The sequence below is a fragment of the Balaenoptera physalus genome (assembly GCF_965194825.1).
Source record: "Balaenoptera physalus genome assembly, chromosome: 13".
Taxonomy (NCBI): domain Eukaryota; kingdom Metazoa; phylum Chordata; class Mammalia; order Artiodactyla; family Balaenopteridae; genus Balaenoptera; species Balaenoptera physalus.
Window position 1 is genome coordinate 8,666,386 of NC_138892.1, and position 19,479 is coordinate 8,685,864.

A 19,479-nucleotide genomic window follows, 5' to 3' on the forward strand; every position below is an offset into this window, starting at 1 on the left:
CCCGCGCACCACAAGGTAGAGTAGCCCCTGCTCGCCGCAACTAGAGAAAGCCTGTGCGCAGCAATGAAGACCCAATGCAGCCAAAAATAAATAAAATTTAAAAAAAAAAGAAAGAATGGTCTCTTTATTAAAAAATAAATAAAAATAAAAGCAAGACAAAAACCTCTAAAATATGTTACTTTCTGAACATTTGAGTAACAGGAAGAAAAAGGCAAGGTAGAAAAAACCCACGGTATGGAACATTTGTAACAAATCTTAAAGATGAGTTTCAATATCTTCTTCCTATGTTTACATTAATTATTGACTGTCCCTAAAAAGCGGTTAAAATGGATGTAAAATTTGGTAATATTCATCAAGAATTTTATAAATTTATTTATTTTTGGCTGCGTTGGGTCTTTGTTGCTGTGCACGGGCTTATTCTAGTTGCGGCGAGCGGGGGCTACTCTTCACTGAGGTGCGTGAGCTTCTCATTGCAGTGGCTTCTCCTGTGGCGGAGCACGAGCTCTAGGCACATGGGCTCAGTAGTTGTGGCGCACGGTCTTAGCTGCTCCGCGGCATGTGGGATCTTCCCGGACCAGGACTCGAACCCGTGTCCCCTGCATTGGCAGGCTGATTCTCAACCACTGCGCCACCAGGGAAGTCCCTCGTTAAGAATATTAAATGTTCAGGGACTTCCCTGGTGGCGCAGTGGTTAAGAATACACCTGCCAATGCAGGGGACACAGATTCGAGCTCTGGTCCGGGAAGATCCCACATGCCACGGAGCAACTAAGCCTGTGCGCCACAACTACTGAGCCTGCGCTCTAGAGCCCGCGAGCCACAACTACTGAGCCTGTGTACCACAACTACTGAAGCCCGCGCGCCTAGAGCCCGTGCTCCGCAACAAGAGAAGCCACCGTAATGAGAAGCCCATGCATGGCAACAAAGAGTAGCCCCCACTCACCGCAACTAGAGAAAGTCCACGCGCAGCAACAAAAACCCAACGCAGCCAATAAATAAATAAATAAATTTATAAAAATAAAATAAAAGAAGGTATGGGGAATGGATTTAAAAAAGAAAAAAAAGAATTTTAAATGTTCATGTGCTTTGACCCAGAAATTTCATTCTGGGCAACTAAATTTAGAAATAATGTGGGCAAAGATCTATGTATAAAGGATTTCTCTACAGTGTTACTTATGACAGTGAAAAATTAGAAACAATAACCAATTGGGAAAGGGAAATCAAATCAAGTCTACCTGATGGAACATTTTGCCTTCTTCGTTAAGAATGATCAACTTGAAGACTGTATTAGTAACCAGAAAATATTATGACCCAATGTTAATGAAAATAGCAGGCTGTTGTGACCATGAATGCAGTTATGTGAAAAGCATGCCTGTAAACGAACAAAGTCTGGATTGGGGATTACGTAAAAATAATTCTTGTCATTGTGTCCAGTGGAGTGGGAGGGTAGTTTTGGGAAGAATTTTTTTCTGGGACTTCCCTGGTGGTCCAGCGATTAAGACTCCGTGCTCCCAATGCAGGGGGCCTGGGTTCAATCCCTGGTGGGGGAGATAGATCTCGCATGCATGCCACAACTAAGAGCTCACATATGCAACAAAGATCCTGCATGCCGCAACTAAAGACCTGGCACAGTCAAATAAAAATAAATAAATAAAATTTTTTAAAAGAAAGAATTTTTTTCTGCACAATCCAAACTTTCAGTGCAGTTATTATATTCTCTTTACTTGAAAAAAAAAAGTTTTTTTAAACCTACCCAACTGCTTTGTTTTTTAAAATATGTAAATGTCAGGAAAAAACTGAACATTCCATTGTTTAATATTTTGCCCTAATTATGCATTAAATACAGGTTAACCATGTTTTGCTAAATAAACACATTTCAAAAATGTAGGAGAACGCAAGTACTTTTCTTTTCCAAGTAGAGCAGATACTTTGGTCCTAAAGAGATTTGCAGCCCCTAAGTCTCTTACACTAAGTTCACTGTGCTTTCCCAACAATTCCACTTTCTAGATCATTCTGAAATGCATCTTCCTGTGACTCGACATATACTTACTGAACTTAAAATACATGCCCTGCACAGTTGCCGATGTTCAGGATGCAGCAATGAACAGAGGAGCCACAGATCCTGCCGCTGTGAAGCTTATTACCCTCCTGGGGGTGGGGTGGGGGTGAGTAACGGTGGTGGTGGTGTACTATACACAGCCTGGGACAGCCTCCCTGATAAGGTGGGACTGAAGCAGAGCTCTGAAGGAAACAAAGACGGAGCCATGTGCCAATCTGGGAGAAGAGCATTCTGGGAGTATGTTCCGTGCACTGGGGCCAGTTGGCTGGAGAGGTCTGGACGAACAGGAGAGCGGCAAGTGTGGGGGGCAGGGAGGTCACCAAGAGCCCCAAAGACCACAGTGAAGAGCTGGCTTTGTATTCTCAGTGAGAGAGGGAGCCAGGAGAGGGGTCCCGGTAAAGCAGCAACGTGATTTACCTTAACTTTCTGTGATGACAGAAACGTTCCACATCTGCACTGTTCCACACGGTAGCTGCTAACCTGGTGTGGCTATTTAAATTCATTAAAACCAAAATTCAGTTCTTCCATTCCACAAGTCACATTTCAAGTGCTCATGTGGCTAATGGCTACACTGGACAGTGCGGTTTTAGAGGATCAGTCTGAACTCGGGGCAGAAAACAAGACTCGAGGGAGCAAGTATGGGATGAAGCGGGGGGGACCAGTCAGGAGACCATGGTCACAGTAGGAAATGGTCGGACGCTGGATGAAGTTTTGAAGGGAGGATTTGTTGCTGGGTTGGTTGTGCGCTGTGAGGACTCACAACCAGCTCTGGCCTGAGCACCTGCAGGATGAGAGTGCCAGGTGCTGGGAGGAAGAGGACGCTTTGAGGGGAGAGCGGGATGAAGCAGGAAGTTCTGTTTTGGGCGTGTTCACTTCAGATGCCTATAAGGCATCCTACTAAAGATGGCCAGAAGTCTTTGGGGTTCAGAAGAGAGATCTGGGCTGAAGTCACAGTTTTGGAACTGTCAGTATTTTAAAGTCATTCCACTGGGTGAGATCACCTAAAAGTGGATGTAAGTGGTGAGAAGAGGTTCAGATATTGAGGCTGGGGTACTGTGATGTTTAAACACTGGGGAAGTGAGGAAGAACTTGTAAAGCAGAAAGACAAGAAAAGGCAGGTGGAGAACCAATATAGAAGGTGTCTGAAAGCCAAATGAATTGTTTCAAAAAGGAGGGAGTGACCCACTGTGTCCAATGCTGATACATGAGTAAAAAGAGACTGGGGAACAGATCACTGTATTCCACAACACAAAGATCACCAGTGACCTTCACAAGGAGGTCTTAATTCCCACTGCCGCTATCTTTTTTTAATTTAATGCTGTGTTTCCTTCATTTATTTATTTATTTAGTTGCAACAGGTCTTAGTTGTGGCAGGTGGGCTTCTTAGTTGTGGCTTGTGGGCTCCTTAGTTGTGGCATCCGAACTCTTAGTTGCAGCATGCATGTGGGATCTAGTTACTTGACCAGGGATCGAACCCAGCCCCCCGGCATTGGAAGTGTGGAGTCTTAACCACTGAGCCACCAGGGAAGTCCCCCCGACTGCCACTATCTTATCTGGACTCCTGCACTAGCTTCGTAACTGATCTCCTTTGCTCTAGCGATTCTGTCACTCAAACATGTCCTCTATATCATGGTGTTATTTTTCCAAAACTTAAATTTTCCTATACTGCCACTCAGCTGAGAAATCTTGCCTAATACTATATTATCTTCAGCAGGAGCAGCCAAACTCTAGGGAGCACGTAAAAATCCCCTGGGGGTGACGAGGCCCCAACACCCAAGACTCTGTGTCTCAGTAGATTGAGGAAGACCCAGAAACTGTATTTTTAAGTAGCAGCCAAGATAATGTTACAAACCATGGTGACCAAAGGACAAAGTCCAAACTACTTAGCAAGGCAAACAAAACCGTTCCAAATTTGGTCCCAAACTTCCTGACTAGCTTCTTCCTATTCCATTCTAGACAGCATACTTACACTTCCACAAGCTCAAACTAACTACTCACACTAACTGCATTTCCCCAAACGTGCCGTGTCCTTCCAGATACTACTGCCCCCTGCACAAGCTGCTCCTGCCTCCTGGAAGGCACCTTTCATCTGGCTGTGCCCAGCGAACTCTGACTCGTTCTTCCAGACCCAGCTTAAATGTCACTGCTAGTGTGAGGTCCCACCCAGCTCCCCAAACTCTGTTAAGCTTTTCCATGCAGCACACTATCTACCGACTACTCTGCCATCACCGCCACAACTCCAGGAGGCAGCGATGGGAGAGGCAGTGTTTTCTTCAATCACGCACTGCCAACACACAACCTGGAACACTGCAGACGTTCGATAACCATGGATGGCTGTTGGCCTGATGGCAAGGCATGTTGGCAAGTGCTCCAAAAGGCAAGACACTGCCACTGAAAAGTGCTGGGGAAGTCAGGAACAGCTCTGTCTACCTGGGACTTGAAGGATGAGTGGAACTCAGAGAAAGGGAAGGGGAAGAAGAGAGACCTAAGAGGACTCCAGACAGGATCGTGAAGATGGGGGCGGGGGCACGATCAACATTCCTTCCTCTGCCAAGATGGACAGACTCAACGTCCAAAGCAGGATTTGAAATCTATAGATTATGGTTTCAAATAAACATTTTAAGCTTCTGTCTTACAAGATGTATCAAAAAACAAACAACAAAACCTGACCCTTCACAACCTGTTGGCTGGATCTAGTAAGTACCCCACCCCCCTCTTATACGATGGGACAGACTCAAAGCTCTTGATCTTGATTCACACACTGAATCTTTACCTGGGCTTATCAGTTTTTACTTTGCTCCTCAGACCTGTTTCCCACAAAGATGTATGAGAGGCAGTATGTGGTAGACTGGCACAAATCTCTCACCTATACCCCCGAACAACTTGTCCAATCTCCTGCTAATAGAGGGTCCTAAAGGGTTCCCATGGTACCCAACGGACCGTGTCCTACACAAAGCTGCTCTGTGAATAAGTCTCTGCCACTTCATTGGTTCTTTAACCCCCCCAGAACACCCAGTCAGTGTTTTAGTATATATCTCCTCAAAACTTTTCAGAATAACCCAGAACCTGGCAATTACCCTGCGAATCCTTGAGGGCAACCAACTTCTGAATGTTGACACATCAGAATTTACACAGCAGTTTTAATTATACACAATTTAAAAATCAATATAGTATTGGGAAAATATACAGGAGATCTAAAAGGAATATAATCATAATGCTTTTCATGTAAAAACATCTACTTTGTATGCACGATACAATAAAAAAAAAAAAACCAAACAAACGAGATTTGCCATCTTGTTCTAAAAATCTTGATCCCTGGCATCTGGATTTTTCCCATTTTAGATGGGTAACTGTTATTCCTTTTACGTGCACAAAACCAGTCAGTTGACAACTAGTAACCATCTGGACTTTACTTATGAATTGTGGATCCATGAAGCTGCTTACCTGGGGGGAAATGAACTGGGGAGGCACTTGCGCCCGGAGATTAGGAGAAGAATTCAGCGGCTGCACGGGGGTGTGCACGCCTCTCGATTGTGCTGTGCTATTTCCAAACAAACCATGATTGCCACCCTGTCAACGGAACAGCGACGGTGAGGCTTTTTGTTAACATAAGAAAACACAAATAAGAAACAGTTCAGGTTTTCTCTCCCTCAGAAGAATCATATCCCGTGTTCCATGGAATCACAGAATTTTACAACTGAAAAAAGTTCCTGATCTCAGAATGCTCAGAAAAGTATTCAAATCCAATCATGGGCGTATCATCACCACCCTTGCAGTCTGATGCATTCTATAAACCAAAAGGGTTAAATTTAGTCAAATGTTAGAAAAAACACTAATTTGTTGTTGTTGTTATTGAAAGGTACAGGCAGTATAACATTTATTCAACTACTTTCTTTTTTAAGATTGGGTTTACCGAATTTATTCTCAAACTATATAAGCTGAGACGCACCTTAAAAAGCACCTGAGTAAAAATGCAGGCTTGTGAATAATATCAGTTGTAAAACAATACTATGATATGACTTCTCTGAATTGGTTGATTTGAATACTTTTCTGATTCAATCGTAAGATCAGTGCCACCCAACCGTGAGCCTAGCTCCATGAGGACCCTACTCCAGATGCGAACACCCTTCCCTGTCCTGGGTCTGCTTGGTCCCTTCTTTACTAGACGAGGAAACGTGAATCAACCACAGGGTGAGATAAAAAAGGAAGAAAGGGGAAAAGTGAAAAATCATTCCAGGGACACCAAAACAAAACATTACTCACCTGTAACTTCTCATTCAAATGTATGACTATCAGTCTAGTCAAAAAACAAGCTTAGCTCCCTGATTTCTGGAGGATCAACTCACTGAAGCACTTCTAGACTGCTCCAATCAAAGAGCTATAAAAAGCTGGGCTGTATATGATGGCCTTTCCTTTCTGACTTGTTTCTAGCAGAGAGGCAAAGAAATCATATTCGATACTTGACGCTGCCTGACGTAGTTTTCTATACCATCTTCACTTGGCCTCTTCAAGGCCCAGCTCGGAGGTCATCCTCATCAACAAAGTCTTTTCCCAAACCTTCCTCATTGCACATTCAGATTCACTGAGCCCACCTCTACATTCTCAAAACACTTGAAAACTCTTTGATAGGATCCATCATCAAATCATATTACAGTTATTTTGCATCCTGTCTTTCCACCACCAGCTTAATATTTCCCTCTTTGTATTCCCAGGAACTCAGTCAAGCCCTGGTCTGTAGGATGAGCACATCATTTGCAAACATCCATGACCCACTAATTTCATACACTTGAAAACAAACGTCCCTCTGGACACCGTCAGTGAAGACAGCGACACCACTGCTTATACCAAGTCTGTGCGCTCTGAGCTGAGGTCACCACCATCATCTTATCCCTGGAATCGTGGGGATTAAGGCAATTTTAAAGAAGAATTTTGTCCTTAAGTTCTAGAGCAACAAAGATATTTTGATGGCTTAATGATTCAAAACAGATTAAGGGACTGCTTCAGGGGAATTAATGAACTTAAAAGTATTGAAAATAAAAATGATTATGAATATAAAGTAGAAATGGCAATTAAAATCTGTGTACATCTCATAAAAGAAAATCAAAGATCCACCATGAATTTTAAATCTCCCAAAGGGCTGTTTAAACATGAAAAGACCTTTAGTTCTAGAAACTCTAATGTCTCTGCCTCTCCTGTCTTACTAATCAAACTTGTCATTCTGAGGTGAAGTGGCTCAGTTCTAACTTTTCTGAGATCCTGGTAGTCTGGAGCTTAGCTACTAATCCTTCCCAGGAAAACAGGAAACATTTATTTTGCTGAGACTATTCCACTAAGATCGTTCTCACACTTTACTGTCCAAGTAATGACCTTGTTATTAGATGTTAATTATTCATGGATGGTCCTGGGTGGTGGGGTTTCTGACAGCTAGAGTCCTTGCCAGACCTGTGTTTTGTGGGGCTCCAAACCGCTCTGTACGGGTCATTTTAAATTTCCACCTCTCTTTCTGGTAAGAGGTGCTACAAAGAATTTGCCTTTTTTGCTTTTTGTAAAATCAAGTCCTCCTTTCCTATTCCTAGGAGAAAGAGTCCATCCCACTCCCACCAAAGGTTTTAGGTTTTCATTATCAAGTGTCTCTAAAGCCATACCAAACACTTTTGATATATCTGATACAGATAATAACAAAGGTAAGTCAACAAAAGTTTATCAAAAAATACCTTTAAAAAAAAAATAAAACCATTTTTAGATAATTTTTATTCATTATTTACTGTTAAATCTCGCTTTTTTATTTTTTGGCCGTGGCATGTGCCTGGTGAGATCTCAGTTCCCCGACCAGGGACGGAACCCGGGCCATGGCAGTGAAAGCCCAGAATTCTAAACACTAGGCCAACCAGGGAACTCCTCTCACCTTCTCTATTTTTTAATATGGAACCTTGGCATCACAAGTTGGTCATCTTCTTGGCTCAGAAGTAGCTATTTTGCACAGTAATGTATTTAATGGTAATCATACAAATCCAGTCTTTTTTTAAAAACTATATTTAGAGATTAGGAAAACCAGCATCAAAAGCGTATATATATATATTAATGGTGGCTCATCTGGGTATTTCTAAAGCTTCACTGTTGTATGTGAGGCTTTAATGATGACCTGAGACTAATAATTATTGGTGATATTTGCCTCAACTACAATGTTTAACTTAGAAAGGTATATAAATTAAAAACAAGGTTATCAAGCTAATTGAAATCTTCTATAATTTGGAAAAAAACCTCAAATTTTATTTTGAAATTATGAACTATGTTAACTCTGCATGAAAACAGTGTGAAAAAACCATAACCATATTTGGATAGAACATGTATAATCAACTTGGTTCACAATGGACTTTGTAGCAATCCACAGATCAAAAAAATGAAGAGGAATGACCTTTTTTTAGAGTCCAGTGCACAGCTAGTTTGGCTGGTCACTTATACTAAAGTTTATGTACTAAAAGCATCTGATAATCAGGTGATCCTGGGAGCATACTTTTAATCACCATTAACCAAGAGTATTAAGACTATCTTATATTTTATATATCTCAAACCAAAAGAGCCCTCCTCCCCACCAAAATGGATATAATTGTTTCTTCTCTGTTTATATAAGTAATACACAACCATGTCCTCTGTGGAAACATTAGGAAAAAGAGCGAAATATCAAGGAAGAAAACAAAAAACTACCTATAACTCTCAATCCAGAGTTAACCAATCCGAACACATGGATATAGTATAATCCATTTTTTCAACGTGCTAAGGCAACAATTAGAAAGCATATGAACGATCTATATGAGACCTGAGGACTATAGCGTAAGAGGTGTTTCATACCATCCTTTCATTTCTATGTGAAAGTCATCACGTGCAAACAGAATGGACGCAACTGATAATTAAATGTCCTTCTGTGACATTCAGAGATGAAAGTCAGAAGGACAAGTAAGTAGTCATGGAACTAAGGTTAGGAAAGTATCACTGGAGCCACTGTCACAAAGGAATTGTCTCCAAATTCCTGGTTTTCTCCACAAAAACTACAACAGAGCTCCTGCAAGGTGACAGACAGAGGCCTGCTCTGTCCGCTTGGGCCTGCAGAGGCGAGGCGGCATCATCACGATAGCCCTGCCAGTCCTGTCTCTGCTGCACAGCCCTTCCCTGGAGGACGGACAGATCCAACCCCAGGAAAGGCGCTGCTCCAGGCTGAACCAAACACTGGGCGACATCGGTCTTCTTAAAGCTTCATTATCTAACATGTAAGTTACCTTTCTCTGGGTAATATGATACTTAAAGACACTGGATTTTTAAGATGCTGTAACCCTCCAACAGTTAATCTTACTAGTTTTGCTGCTGTTTTCTAATTAGCAATTTTATTAGATTGAAAAGACCTCAAAAGTAGTCTTGCCATTCAATCAAACGTTCAAAAATGGCAAATATGTTGCTAAATTAGATGATAGAAGGTACCTGTAAGCTTCTTTAACATTTTCCTAAGCCAGTCATTAGTTAACTATTAAACGTAAACTTATGACTAAAAATGGGAAGACAAAAGAAACATATTTAAAATAAAATCCATGTTGAGAAACATGAAGAGAGATGGGTTCTATGGGCTGAAAGAGCTAAAGCCTATACTTAGTATCATTCTGTGCATTCAGTAATCAACAAATTTCCCAAGACAGACAAATGATGCAATAAACTGCAGACCAGGGCCAAGGCGAGGCCACAGCCAAGCAGTTATAAATTTGAGAGGCCTCCTTACTTGTCTAGCAGCGAAGTTTTGGGGGTTGAGCCCTGTGCCGATTGCTCCAAGGCTGACGTTGGGTAGTGTGGAACCAGAGGGAGACAGCTTGTAGCTGGGAGAAGGGGAGAAGGGAGAGCAGGGAGCCTCATCCCCAAGGCACCCATCTTGATTGGAGAAAGGCAAAGTCAGCTGAAAAGTAGTAGTAGTTAGCCAATCACAATGAGTGTTGGTTAGTGAAGCAACAGAATGCAAGAAGGGAAAAGAGAAACACCAGGAATAAACAAGGTTAGAGTGTATTAGCAGTAAACGAGGATAGAATTTGGATCTGATAATAGTCATGATACTTTGCCCAACAGACACCATCTGTCATCCTCTTTCCTATAGATTCTTATCCTCTAAGTTAGTAACACATTCTGTCCATTGCACTAAGATAAAAATTGCCAGACACTTCATTTTCATGCGTCTAGTACTGATTACTCTCGCTACGTGGCTGCTGAAACAGAAGCCAGAGCAATCTTCTTGAGAACATGCTGCTGTCTGCATCAGCACTGTGGCGTCAAAAAAGTGCCAGATCTAAAAACTTTGGTTTTAACTGCCTTCTGAAGACCAGGAACACTGCAAATTGGTATTCTGAATCAAGGAATCATCTCCTCCATTAGAAATGTTAAAAATCCCAACAGATAGGTATAAATGACTTGTTTAAAGCAGGTAGTTGAGAATTTGAAAAGTATACCATCATAACTAAAAACAGATCATTATGGAAATGGAGAAAGAAGACAAAAGAGCTCTCTTAGAAATAGCAAAGGAGAAAGTTTTGGATCATCTTGACAAAGCTAGAAGGCAAGGCCTTAGGAGACACAGAGTAATTTGCACAAGATCCAAAAATTTATTTTTGTAAATTGCACAACAGCAGAAAAAAGAATTCAGAATAAATTTGCCTCTAGGATTTCTTCTACGTGTTTTGAGTGTGCATTTCCCCCACTATAAATAGATCAGTTCCCCCCTCCAAACTTCATAAATTCCCCAAAACTTAGACCTTGTTCACAATACTCACATTCTAAAGACAGATGGTTCTAGCTGCTGCCTAATCACCTGCCAACAACAACTATTTTCATGTCACCATTCAAAAGCAGGTGATGTTTGTGCTTTGCTCGCTCATTCAGTTCAGTAATTCTATGCTTCCTTCTGGAATTAATTATCAAAAGACAAGTGGGAACCAAAGTGGTTCTCATGAATTATTATCTTAAACCAAGGATTCAACTCACCTTCTCAAAATAAGGCCCACTATCTGTGGTTCCCATGTCTTTGGAATTAGGTGGACGGAACCCAGATCGATCCTTCCTCATGATATCATTAAAATCCCCGAGATTCATTGCTCGCTTGTCCACATCAAATTTTTTATCTGGAAGGCTCCCTGAAAAGTAACACAGAAGGAGTGAGGATGTTAGCAATCAATGTCTCCCTCATGACCAAGAGTGACCTGTCCCACTATGCTCCCTGAGTGCAGGTGTAAGACCAGAAGAGCTTTTTACTGGTTCAGGCTGCTGGTGGTCCTTCCTGGAACACACATGGATGCCTTAAAAACCAAACCAAACCAAACAATCCCCCCCAAACTCCACAACATGTATTAGCTGTAGCCTGTTTTCTATGGAAGACTGAAAGAGAGCCTGAGGGCTAACCTAGTAAAAAATCTCTAACTAATCTAATTCTTAGACTGGGTATTGATATGTTTGATGAATATATCTTGCTCATATATTCAAATGTCCTCAGTGAGAGGATGTGTTGCTTGTTAATATTTTAGCATCTGCTAGACAAACAGTTGGGGTTGTGAAACACGTTATTAGGAATAAAAAGAGCAAAGAGGCACGGTTGTTGCCCTAACATTGAGAACTTCATGCTGAACGCAGGAGACGGTGTGCCATGTTACTGGTACAATGTAATTTCCCAGGTGCAATGGCTATTCCCACTTTCTTTCACATGTCTATAAATTTGCTATTGTACAGTGACATGAAGCTCATTTTTTAGCTGTTCTCGTATTTAAGAGTATCACAGATCAGAGGTTATTTCCCTTATCTCCTAGGATTGTTTCCTTTTCTTCCCGGTTTGATTCTTTTTAAGTTCCTTCAGGTGAGTGACAGCATCACTGTGAAGGTCCCACAGATGAAGGGCTGATGCTGCATCTGCTCTACTTGTGGGGTGGTGGGGGGCGGGGGGGGGCGGTTAGTCAATAATGGGACATCCCAGTGCAGACAGACCTGGCCACCTGAGGGCTGACTCTGGCAGGGCCACAGACATATTTTATTTGGCCACACACAGCATTTTAAAAAATCTGGATTAGCTTCCACTATTTAAAAATCAGGATGTCCAGGACAGGAATAAAGATGCAGATGTAGAGAATGGACTTGAGGACACGGGGAGGGGGAAGGGTAAGCTGGGACGAAGTGAGACAGTGGCATGGACATATATACACACTACCAAATGTAAAACAGATAGCTAGTGGGAAGCAGCCGCATAGCGCAGGGAGATCAGCTCAGTGCTTTGTGACCACCTAGAGGGGTGGGATAGGGAGGTTGGAGGGAGACGCAAGAGGGAGGAGATACGGGGATATATGTATATGTATAGCTGATTCACTTTGTTATACAGCAGAAACTAACACACCATTGTAAAGCAATTATACTCCAATAAAGATGTTAAAAAAAAAAATCAGGATGTCAATGCATGTCTGAATTTCTGGCCTCTCTTGAAAACACTGGAGGACCTGGCAAAGCTGAGCCTGAACTCGTCCACGACAACAAGTGCCAACAGCCGAGCAAAGGTTGACTCCTTTATGTGGAACACACAGTCTCCCCAGCTGCCCAGTGGCCTCCAAGTCTCAAGTTTTTATATGCAGCACACACTACTCATTTACGTCAAGCACGGTACCTTCCCCAGAGCGAGTGTGGAATATGTGTCTAGGACCTGCACCCATCCCAACTCAAAGTGAGCAGGGGATCCCAACAGGGTGTCATGAACAACAACATATTCCATTCGTATTAGTGCAGGGATACACACCTACAGACAAATCCATTTTGCTACTTGGATTATCTTCAGTTTGACTCTGAAAATAAAGAACAGTGAAGGAAGATTAAAGGCTTGAATTAAACGTCTGAATCAGAGGAGAAACGGCATTATTCATGTGTGAGCCACACCTTACTTTACTACTAGGACTATACAACATCCTTGGAAATGAACCTTAAACTGGAATGAAGAAAATAACTTTTTTTTTGGCTGCGCGGCATGAGGGATCTTAGTTCCCTGACCGGGGATTGAACCTGCGCCCCCTGCAGTGGAAACGCAAAGTCCTAATCACTGGACCGCCCGGGAAGTCCCAAGACAGTAACATTTTTATAACTTAAAAAAAAAAAAAAAAAAAAAAAAAAAAAAAAATATATATATATATATATATATATATATATATATATTTATTTATTTATTTATTTATTTTTGGCTGCATTGGGTCTTGTTGCTGCACGCGGGCTTTCTCTAGTTATGGCGAGCGGGGGCTACTCTTCGTTGCGGTGCGCGGGCTTCTCATTGCGGTGGCTTCTCTTGTTGCGGAGCACTAGCTCTAGGCACATGGGTTTCAGTAGTTGTGGCTTGTGGGCCCTAGAGCACAGGCTCAGTAGTTGTGGCGCACGGGTTTAGTTGCTCCGCGGCACCCAGACCAGGGCTCAAACCCGTGTGCCCTGCGTTGGCAGCGGATCTTAACCACTCCCCTTCCCCACTAGGGAAGTCCCAGTAACATTTCTAATGACTAATTTTGGGACTTCCCAGGCGGTCCAGTGGTTAAGACTCTGCGCCCCCAGTGCAGGGGACCCGGGTTCGATCCCTGGTCAGGGAACTAGATACCGCATGCTGCAACTAAGAGCCCGCATGCTGCAACTAAAAATTCTGCAAGCCGCAACTAAGACCTGGTGCAGCCAAATAAAGAAATAAATATTAAAAACAAAAATCTGACTAATTTTGATTGCTGTTGGTGTCTGTATTCCTAAATTCCATTTTCACAACAAATTAGCTTCAGTAAATCTATGAGCAGAGGAACAGCTAAACAGCTGCTTGGAGAATTAAACCCCTGTGCTCAAGTTCCAGTCGGCTCAGGATCAAATTCCAAGAGTGGCAGCCAAATGATGACAACTTCTTCTTGTGACTTGTCAAGTCATCAAATCTCGAAATGTGCAGCCAAGTCATTTGTCTTTTGGCAACCGGGGACAGGGTGTCCCCATAATGTTCCCAAGAGATCAAAAAATTAGAAATTCTACAAGAACTGCCTATATAATTAATCACAAATAGTTTCCCTAGTTATTCGGCAGTTGCTGTCTTTTTAAAAATTATAATATTAAAACTGGTACAGTAGTCAGAAAAAATTATATAAATTTTAAGTACTTGGCTCTTTCTTCCCTAACTGCCTAAGGAAAAGGATACAAGGACTAAAAATTTAAAAGCTGTACCCTTTAAATACTGGAGTATTTCATTAAGAAAAAAAAGCATAGAGAACAAATACTGCCTAATCCAAATCAGGAACACTGCTTAACCAGTTTCTAAATCTGTAATTTTGCACTATATGTGGCAGTGGTCTTAAAATTTGTACTAAATGTAAAAGTTGGGAGACATTACACATATGAAAAAGTAAACCTTACCAGCAATCCCATATTTGAAAACTGTTTGGCAAGGGGATTCATCCATGCGTCATTGTTTCCTCCTTTTAGTGAGCACTAGAGAAATGAAATACGTAACCTCAGAATCAAATAATTTATTTTATTTCAACTTCCTGAGTTGCATTAAGTACTGACTGAAAATGCAAAACCAAGAGTTTACCTTTTTGAACCCTAACTATTCCTCTTTAACTATAGTTATTTTGATATGTTATCTGTTAGTCTAAAAAAGTACTATGCCTTAGTTATTATATCTGTGTTTTCATTCTTACTTTATTCGTTGCATTGAATTAGAAGTAACTGGAAAAATATATGGTCAGCTAGTGTTTTTACCCTATAAATAGAAGGTCAATATCAGATTTTCTAAAACATAATGTTTGCATGCTAGTATTTTCTCTCTTAGTATCTCCTTGTAACCCAAGCCGGTTTGTATTAGGAGTGAAGAAAAAGAGTTTGATGCTAGTGCATGTTATTTGGAAAGGAGCCCATTTAAACTGGTCATTATTCTCTGTGTGGATACAATGAGGAACTCATCCACGTAGCACTTTCATCTGCTTGTTTCATAGTGTAAAGGATGTGGATCCCCAATGGGAAAGAAGCCTAGCAGAAGACACCATCACCAAACTTACCGCATAGCTGTTACTATATGAGGGCAGTTAGTTTTAAGTGCAAAGGTGGCGGATGTAGGTTTCTGCTTGTTTCTTAATGGAACAAACTAGTTTCTCCACTGAACAAGGCACCAGCCATCAGTTCCACTTTTATTTCTACATAGAAGGTGAGTGGAACTGTGGCAGGGACCTTGTGGGGGCAGGAGGTGATGGGGCTTTGTGCACGTGTGCGTTCTCCAGGTAAAAATTCTATTTGTGTTCTGATGGTATTGGTCAGATCAATTTTATTATTCTGGCAAGTGTTAAGGTACTTAGTTTGAGGGTCAAAAAAACCCTCACTGGAGGGAGGAGAGAAGTGGTAGTTACTTTGTGGACAGATGTTAGTGATGACAGCAAAACAGTGTGAATGTACTTAATGCGACTGATCCGTACACTTAAAATTGGTTAAGGTGGTAAATTTTATGTCAGCTGTATTTGATCACACACACACAGAGGCCCTCAGTATGAAAGGTCAGAATCATCAGTCATGGAGCAGAAACATTTAGTTCCCAATTAACTTCGTTAAATCTTGGTGGTTCCCTGAGTGGGCTAGTACCTTTCACTCAGTTGCTTCCTCAACAGTCTCCTGAACTGTCTTGTAATTTGGTCTTATTGTTAATTTGTAAATAACAAAAAGAAAGCCACAGCAGACTAGACAACACGAATGTACTAAAAATGCTGGCAAGTTTACTGAATAATTTCTTTTGTGACTGGAGTAATACAAGTCCTTTAAGAGGGAAAACTGTAAATGACTGCTGAAACAAAACGTCTCTAACAGAAACAATCTGTATTCTCAGGCCTAAAAGAGAGTAATCGTATTCAGAACAAAATCCCATAGGCAAAGGGGATGAAGGTACAGCCCCTGGCCACTGAAGACCTTCTAAAATGGCACCCGGTATTTGAAAACCAGGACTTTTAGTTGTGAAGCGTTACTTAGGGCAGCAAGGCTCCCATCCTCAAATTAAATACATGGCTGCCCACTTCCTATGTCTCTCAATGTATCTGTGGAATGAGAGGCTGGAATGAAAAAAGAGGGCTTCTACTGAGAGTCGTTCAGGTTCTAGATTGAAAACCAAAGTCCTCATCAAATTATGCAAATCAAAGGAGAAACTAAGTTGTTCTAAGATACAGAAAGTCACAAGTGTAGAACACAACTGGCACAGGATGTAGATAAATCATCTAGTTGCTAACGCAGGGTTACGCACTGGCACCTCATTTTGTTGAGAAAAGGGTCCTGGGCCTTGGAGTTTCCCGAATGAGATAAAAATGAGTTGCGATGATTGCTGTTGGAGAAACCATATTACTGTGGTTTCTCTTTTACATATTCCTGGGGATTTACTCTAAGGACTGACTTGGCTTTAGAACGCGAAAGCGTAAAACATTTATAAGGTGTGCCTTGACAGCTTCCAAAGAATTATTCTAATATGGAAGCCAAAGCGAGGAAAATTTCGTTTCTTTGAAAATTCCATCTTACCCACAGCAAGAGTTTTGTCGTTCGAGATTTCAAGGTCACAGGGAAGGAAGATGAGGGGTAAAGAGGAAGTAGCTACTTGTTCTGAAGAAAATACCCTCCCCCTCACTGAGGACCTCAGGGACTCCGGCTGCCTGGCTTTGCCCATGAAAACATTCTCAGTTCTGCCCTCTAAGAACGAATAAGCAAGCCCAGGCATTTCTAAAGCGGGCTACCTTCATCTGCTTCTTTCCTCCTTGTCCCCAGCTTGCCGAACTGTGGGAGGAAGCACTTCCCTGAGAGCCGGCGGTGTTCCAGACTCCTCCATCCTCCTCCTCTTCCCAGCTGGGATGGCGAGTTCCTGTCACGGGCCCGTCACTCTCCCCCCAGCCGTCTTGCATAGATTTGGAATCTTTAAGAGAAGAACGAACCAACTGTACGCAATAGCTATATATAACAATAACCGCAACAACCATTCCCCGTAAACACAGCATTTTAGTGTATTTGTAATTTTGTCTAGTCTACCTGTACGGCAAGGCGAATATCATTCGAACTTTGAGAGGAGAAATGGAAACCCAAAAAGGGTCAATGATACAGAGTAAGTTAATAAACCACAAATCAAGATTTCCTGGCCTCTGGTTCAATGATTTTTTCCCCTTTATACAATTTTTTCCCCCAATTGAAAAGAACCTGTCGTTACTTGTAAGAAATTTCACATCTCAATTTAGAGAAATCTGTTACTCTTAATGAGGATGTTTTACTGCATTCTTTAGTTTTACCCTCCTAAAAGTATGTGGTGAACTTTATAATGGACTTTACAAATATGTGGTATGGCAAAGAACAACTGTCTACCTTGCTTGGGGTGAAGAAAAGAACACGCAAAATGGATGAAAAAAGAAAACTGTATTAGATTTTGAATATCAAAACTATGGTGAAAGAAGAGAAATTCACATATAGCCATGAAAATTTGAAAGTTATTGGATTTACACACTTGAAATGGATTAGGTACTAAAAAGATCCTAGGCAAAGACAATGTATAAGCAATGGCTTTTAAAAGACAGACGGAGGAAATGTGGTAGACAGGGAACGAGGAAAACAGAACAAAGACAGAGGGAAATCAGGGCTCTAATATTCGATGAAATAGGACGTCATCAGTATCCAGAGTCAAATTTCACCAACATCCCCCTTTAAACAAAGATCTTTAATTTGGAGATTGGGATAAATCCTTAATCTCCTTCTTAAAATACTGTATGGAACTGACAGATACACTTTGTGGTAATGATACTCTATACAATGATGGAAGAAGGGAAAAACACTATCCTGCCTAGAAGCTCCATCCACACCTTCAATTTACCAAATGACAGGACCTTTACGAAAGGGTAGTTATTTGATTTAGATATCTTCATGTGAAGAGTCTAGAGCCAGAAAGGTGTCTCTTCCAGGCCTTTCCTTGAATGACTGCTGCCATGCCCTAGGACCAGGCCTATGATGCCATGCAGGCACCCATCAAGTACACAGGGTGCAAGGCAGTTGATTTCCTCAGACTGCGGCATCATCTCCCAGCAACGCCCAGGGGAACCTGATGGAACCTCCATGGGGTTCACTGAGCCCCCCTTGCAGGGGCTCTGTGACTGGGCAGCAAGAGGCAGGGCTTGGGGGCGGTTCTCTCCGCTGCTGGAAATGCCATTGATAACCGGGACCATTTCTTCTGCATAGGAGGTTACCCACTATTATTGTAAACACAGGCTTTATACATCCCCTGACAAGCAACAGGAATTAAAGACCCAACATAAGTGACATACTGACCCCTTTAAAGAAGGAAGACATCCACGTAACCCTTCTTCTAGAGAAAGGAGCTGAACTTTTAACAAACGACTTCTTGTAGAAAGATAAAAAAGCTCCGAATTTTAGTCACAGAACCCACACCAGATATAAGGTATCTGCAGTCTAGACAAGATCACAGGTTAACTATCAGCATCAATTTGGTAGGCTGTGATGATCTAGCCCCTTCCTCTATTACACACTGAAATTACCCAGAGAAGGAGTAAATATAACTACAGCTTTAACTGCAGATATAGATGATCTTGAAGAGTAGAAGACTATTTAAAATCTGGAGAAAAGTGAGTCTTTTGTGATGGACAAAAGATGATCCTGAAGTTGGGAAAGACACACAAAAATCCTGAAAGTACTGCTAAAGTACCTCCTTGTGCCAAGGGTCTGGTTAATGCCTTCCAACAGCATTTTGGATCTATCCCAAGTCTACAGGATGGTATTTCCCATGATGATACAACAAATTTTACAATGAAAATCAAGACGAAATCAAATTCTTTATAAAGCTATTTCTATGAAGGGAAGGAGATTCGTAATTTTTAAAATGCAGTCAAGTTACATAGGAACAAGAGTGAGTTTCTAGAACACAGACAGCTAAGATGATATTCCTTCCTGTGGCATGGTAAGAATCATACATATCATAAAATAAACTTGGCAGTAGAATTTTTTTATTCTTGTTCAAATTTTGAGTATTCAGTCTAACCACATTTTTTAATCAAAAGACAATTCCTTAAGCCTGCAATATGGTAGAAAAGTGATGTTGGAGTACTTTTTAAGAAAACTATAAACAAGTGAAAACAGATACTTGAGACTGAATTTTTCAATTGAGCACCATCCAATGGGACGTTCCGCAGCATCCATTTACAAAGTTTGCAAATTACTGTGACTACACATTGCCAGCTGGATCTAGTATAGCTTAGATTTTCAATGATCATGAATAAGTGTGACGTGCTTTGTTTAAAAATTCAAATGAAGAAATCTTTGTTGGGTTCAAGAAACCTTAAATGTCCTTACATGGGTGGATGTATGAGGAGAGAGACAAAGAAAGGGGAAAGG

General features: G+C 41.4%; 1 protein-coding gene across 14 annotated transcripts in view; it reads right to left on the reverse strand.

Annotated features, from left to right (window-relative positions):
- The window catches only part of TNRC6B (trinucleotide repeat containing adaptor 6B), a 261,503-nt gene that overhangs the window by 38,386 nt on the left and 203,638 nt on the right, over positions 1-19,479 (reverse strand). For 12 of the 14 annotated variants that reach the window (XR_014252491.1, XR_014252492.1, XM_082420570.1 and 9 more), the window contains 6 exons: positions 16,830-17,005; positions 14,482-14,556; positions 12,857-12,902; positions 11,071-11,219; positions 9,824-9,994; positions 5,503-5,628 (listed from right to left, as the gene is read on the reverse strand). Coding sequence is in view for 12 of the 14 variants with exons in the window: in XM_082420570.1 (XP_082276696.1) it covers positions 5,503-5,628; positions 9,824-9,994; positions 11,071-11,219; positions 12,857-12,902; positions 14,482-14,556; positions 16,830-17,005 (743 nt within the window). In the remaining 2 variants the exon portion in view is untranslated. The remainder of the gene's footprint in view (positions 1-5,502; positions 5,629-9,823; positions 9,995-11,070; positions 11,220-12,856; positions 12,903-14,481; positions 14,557-16,829; positions 17,006-19,479) is intronic. The other 2 variants (XM_082420571.1, XM_082420569.1) reach the window with 1 other exon arrangement.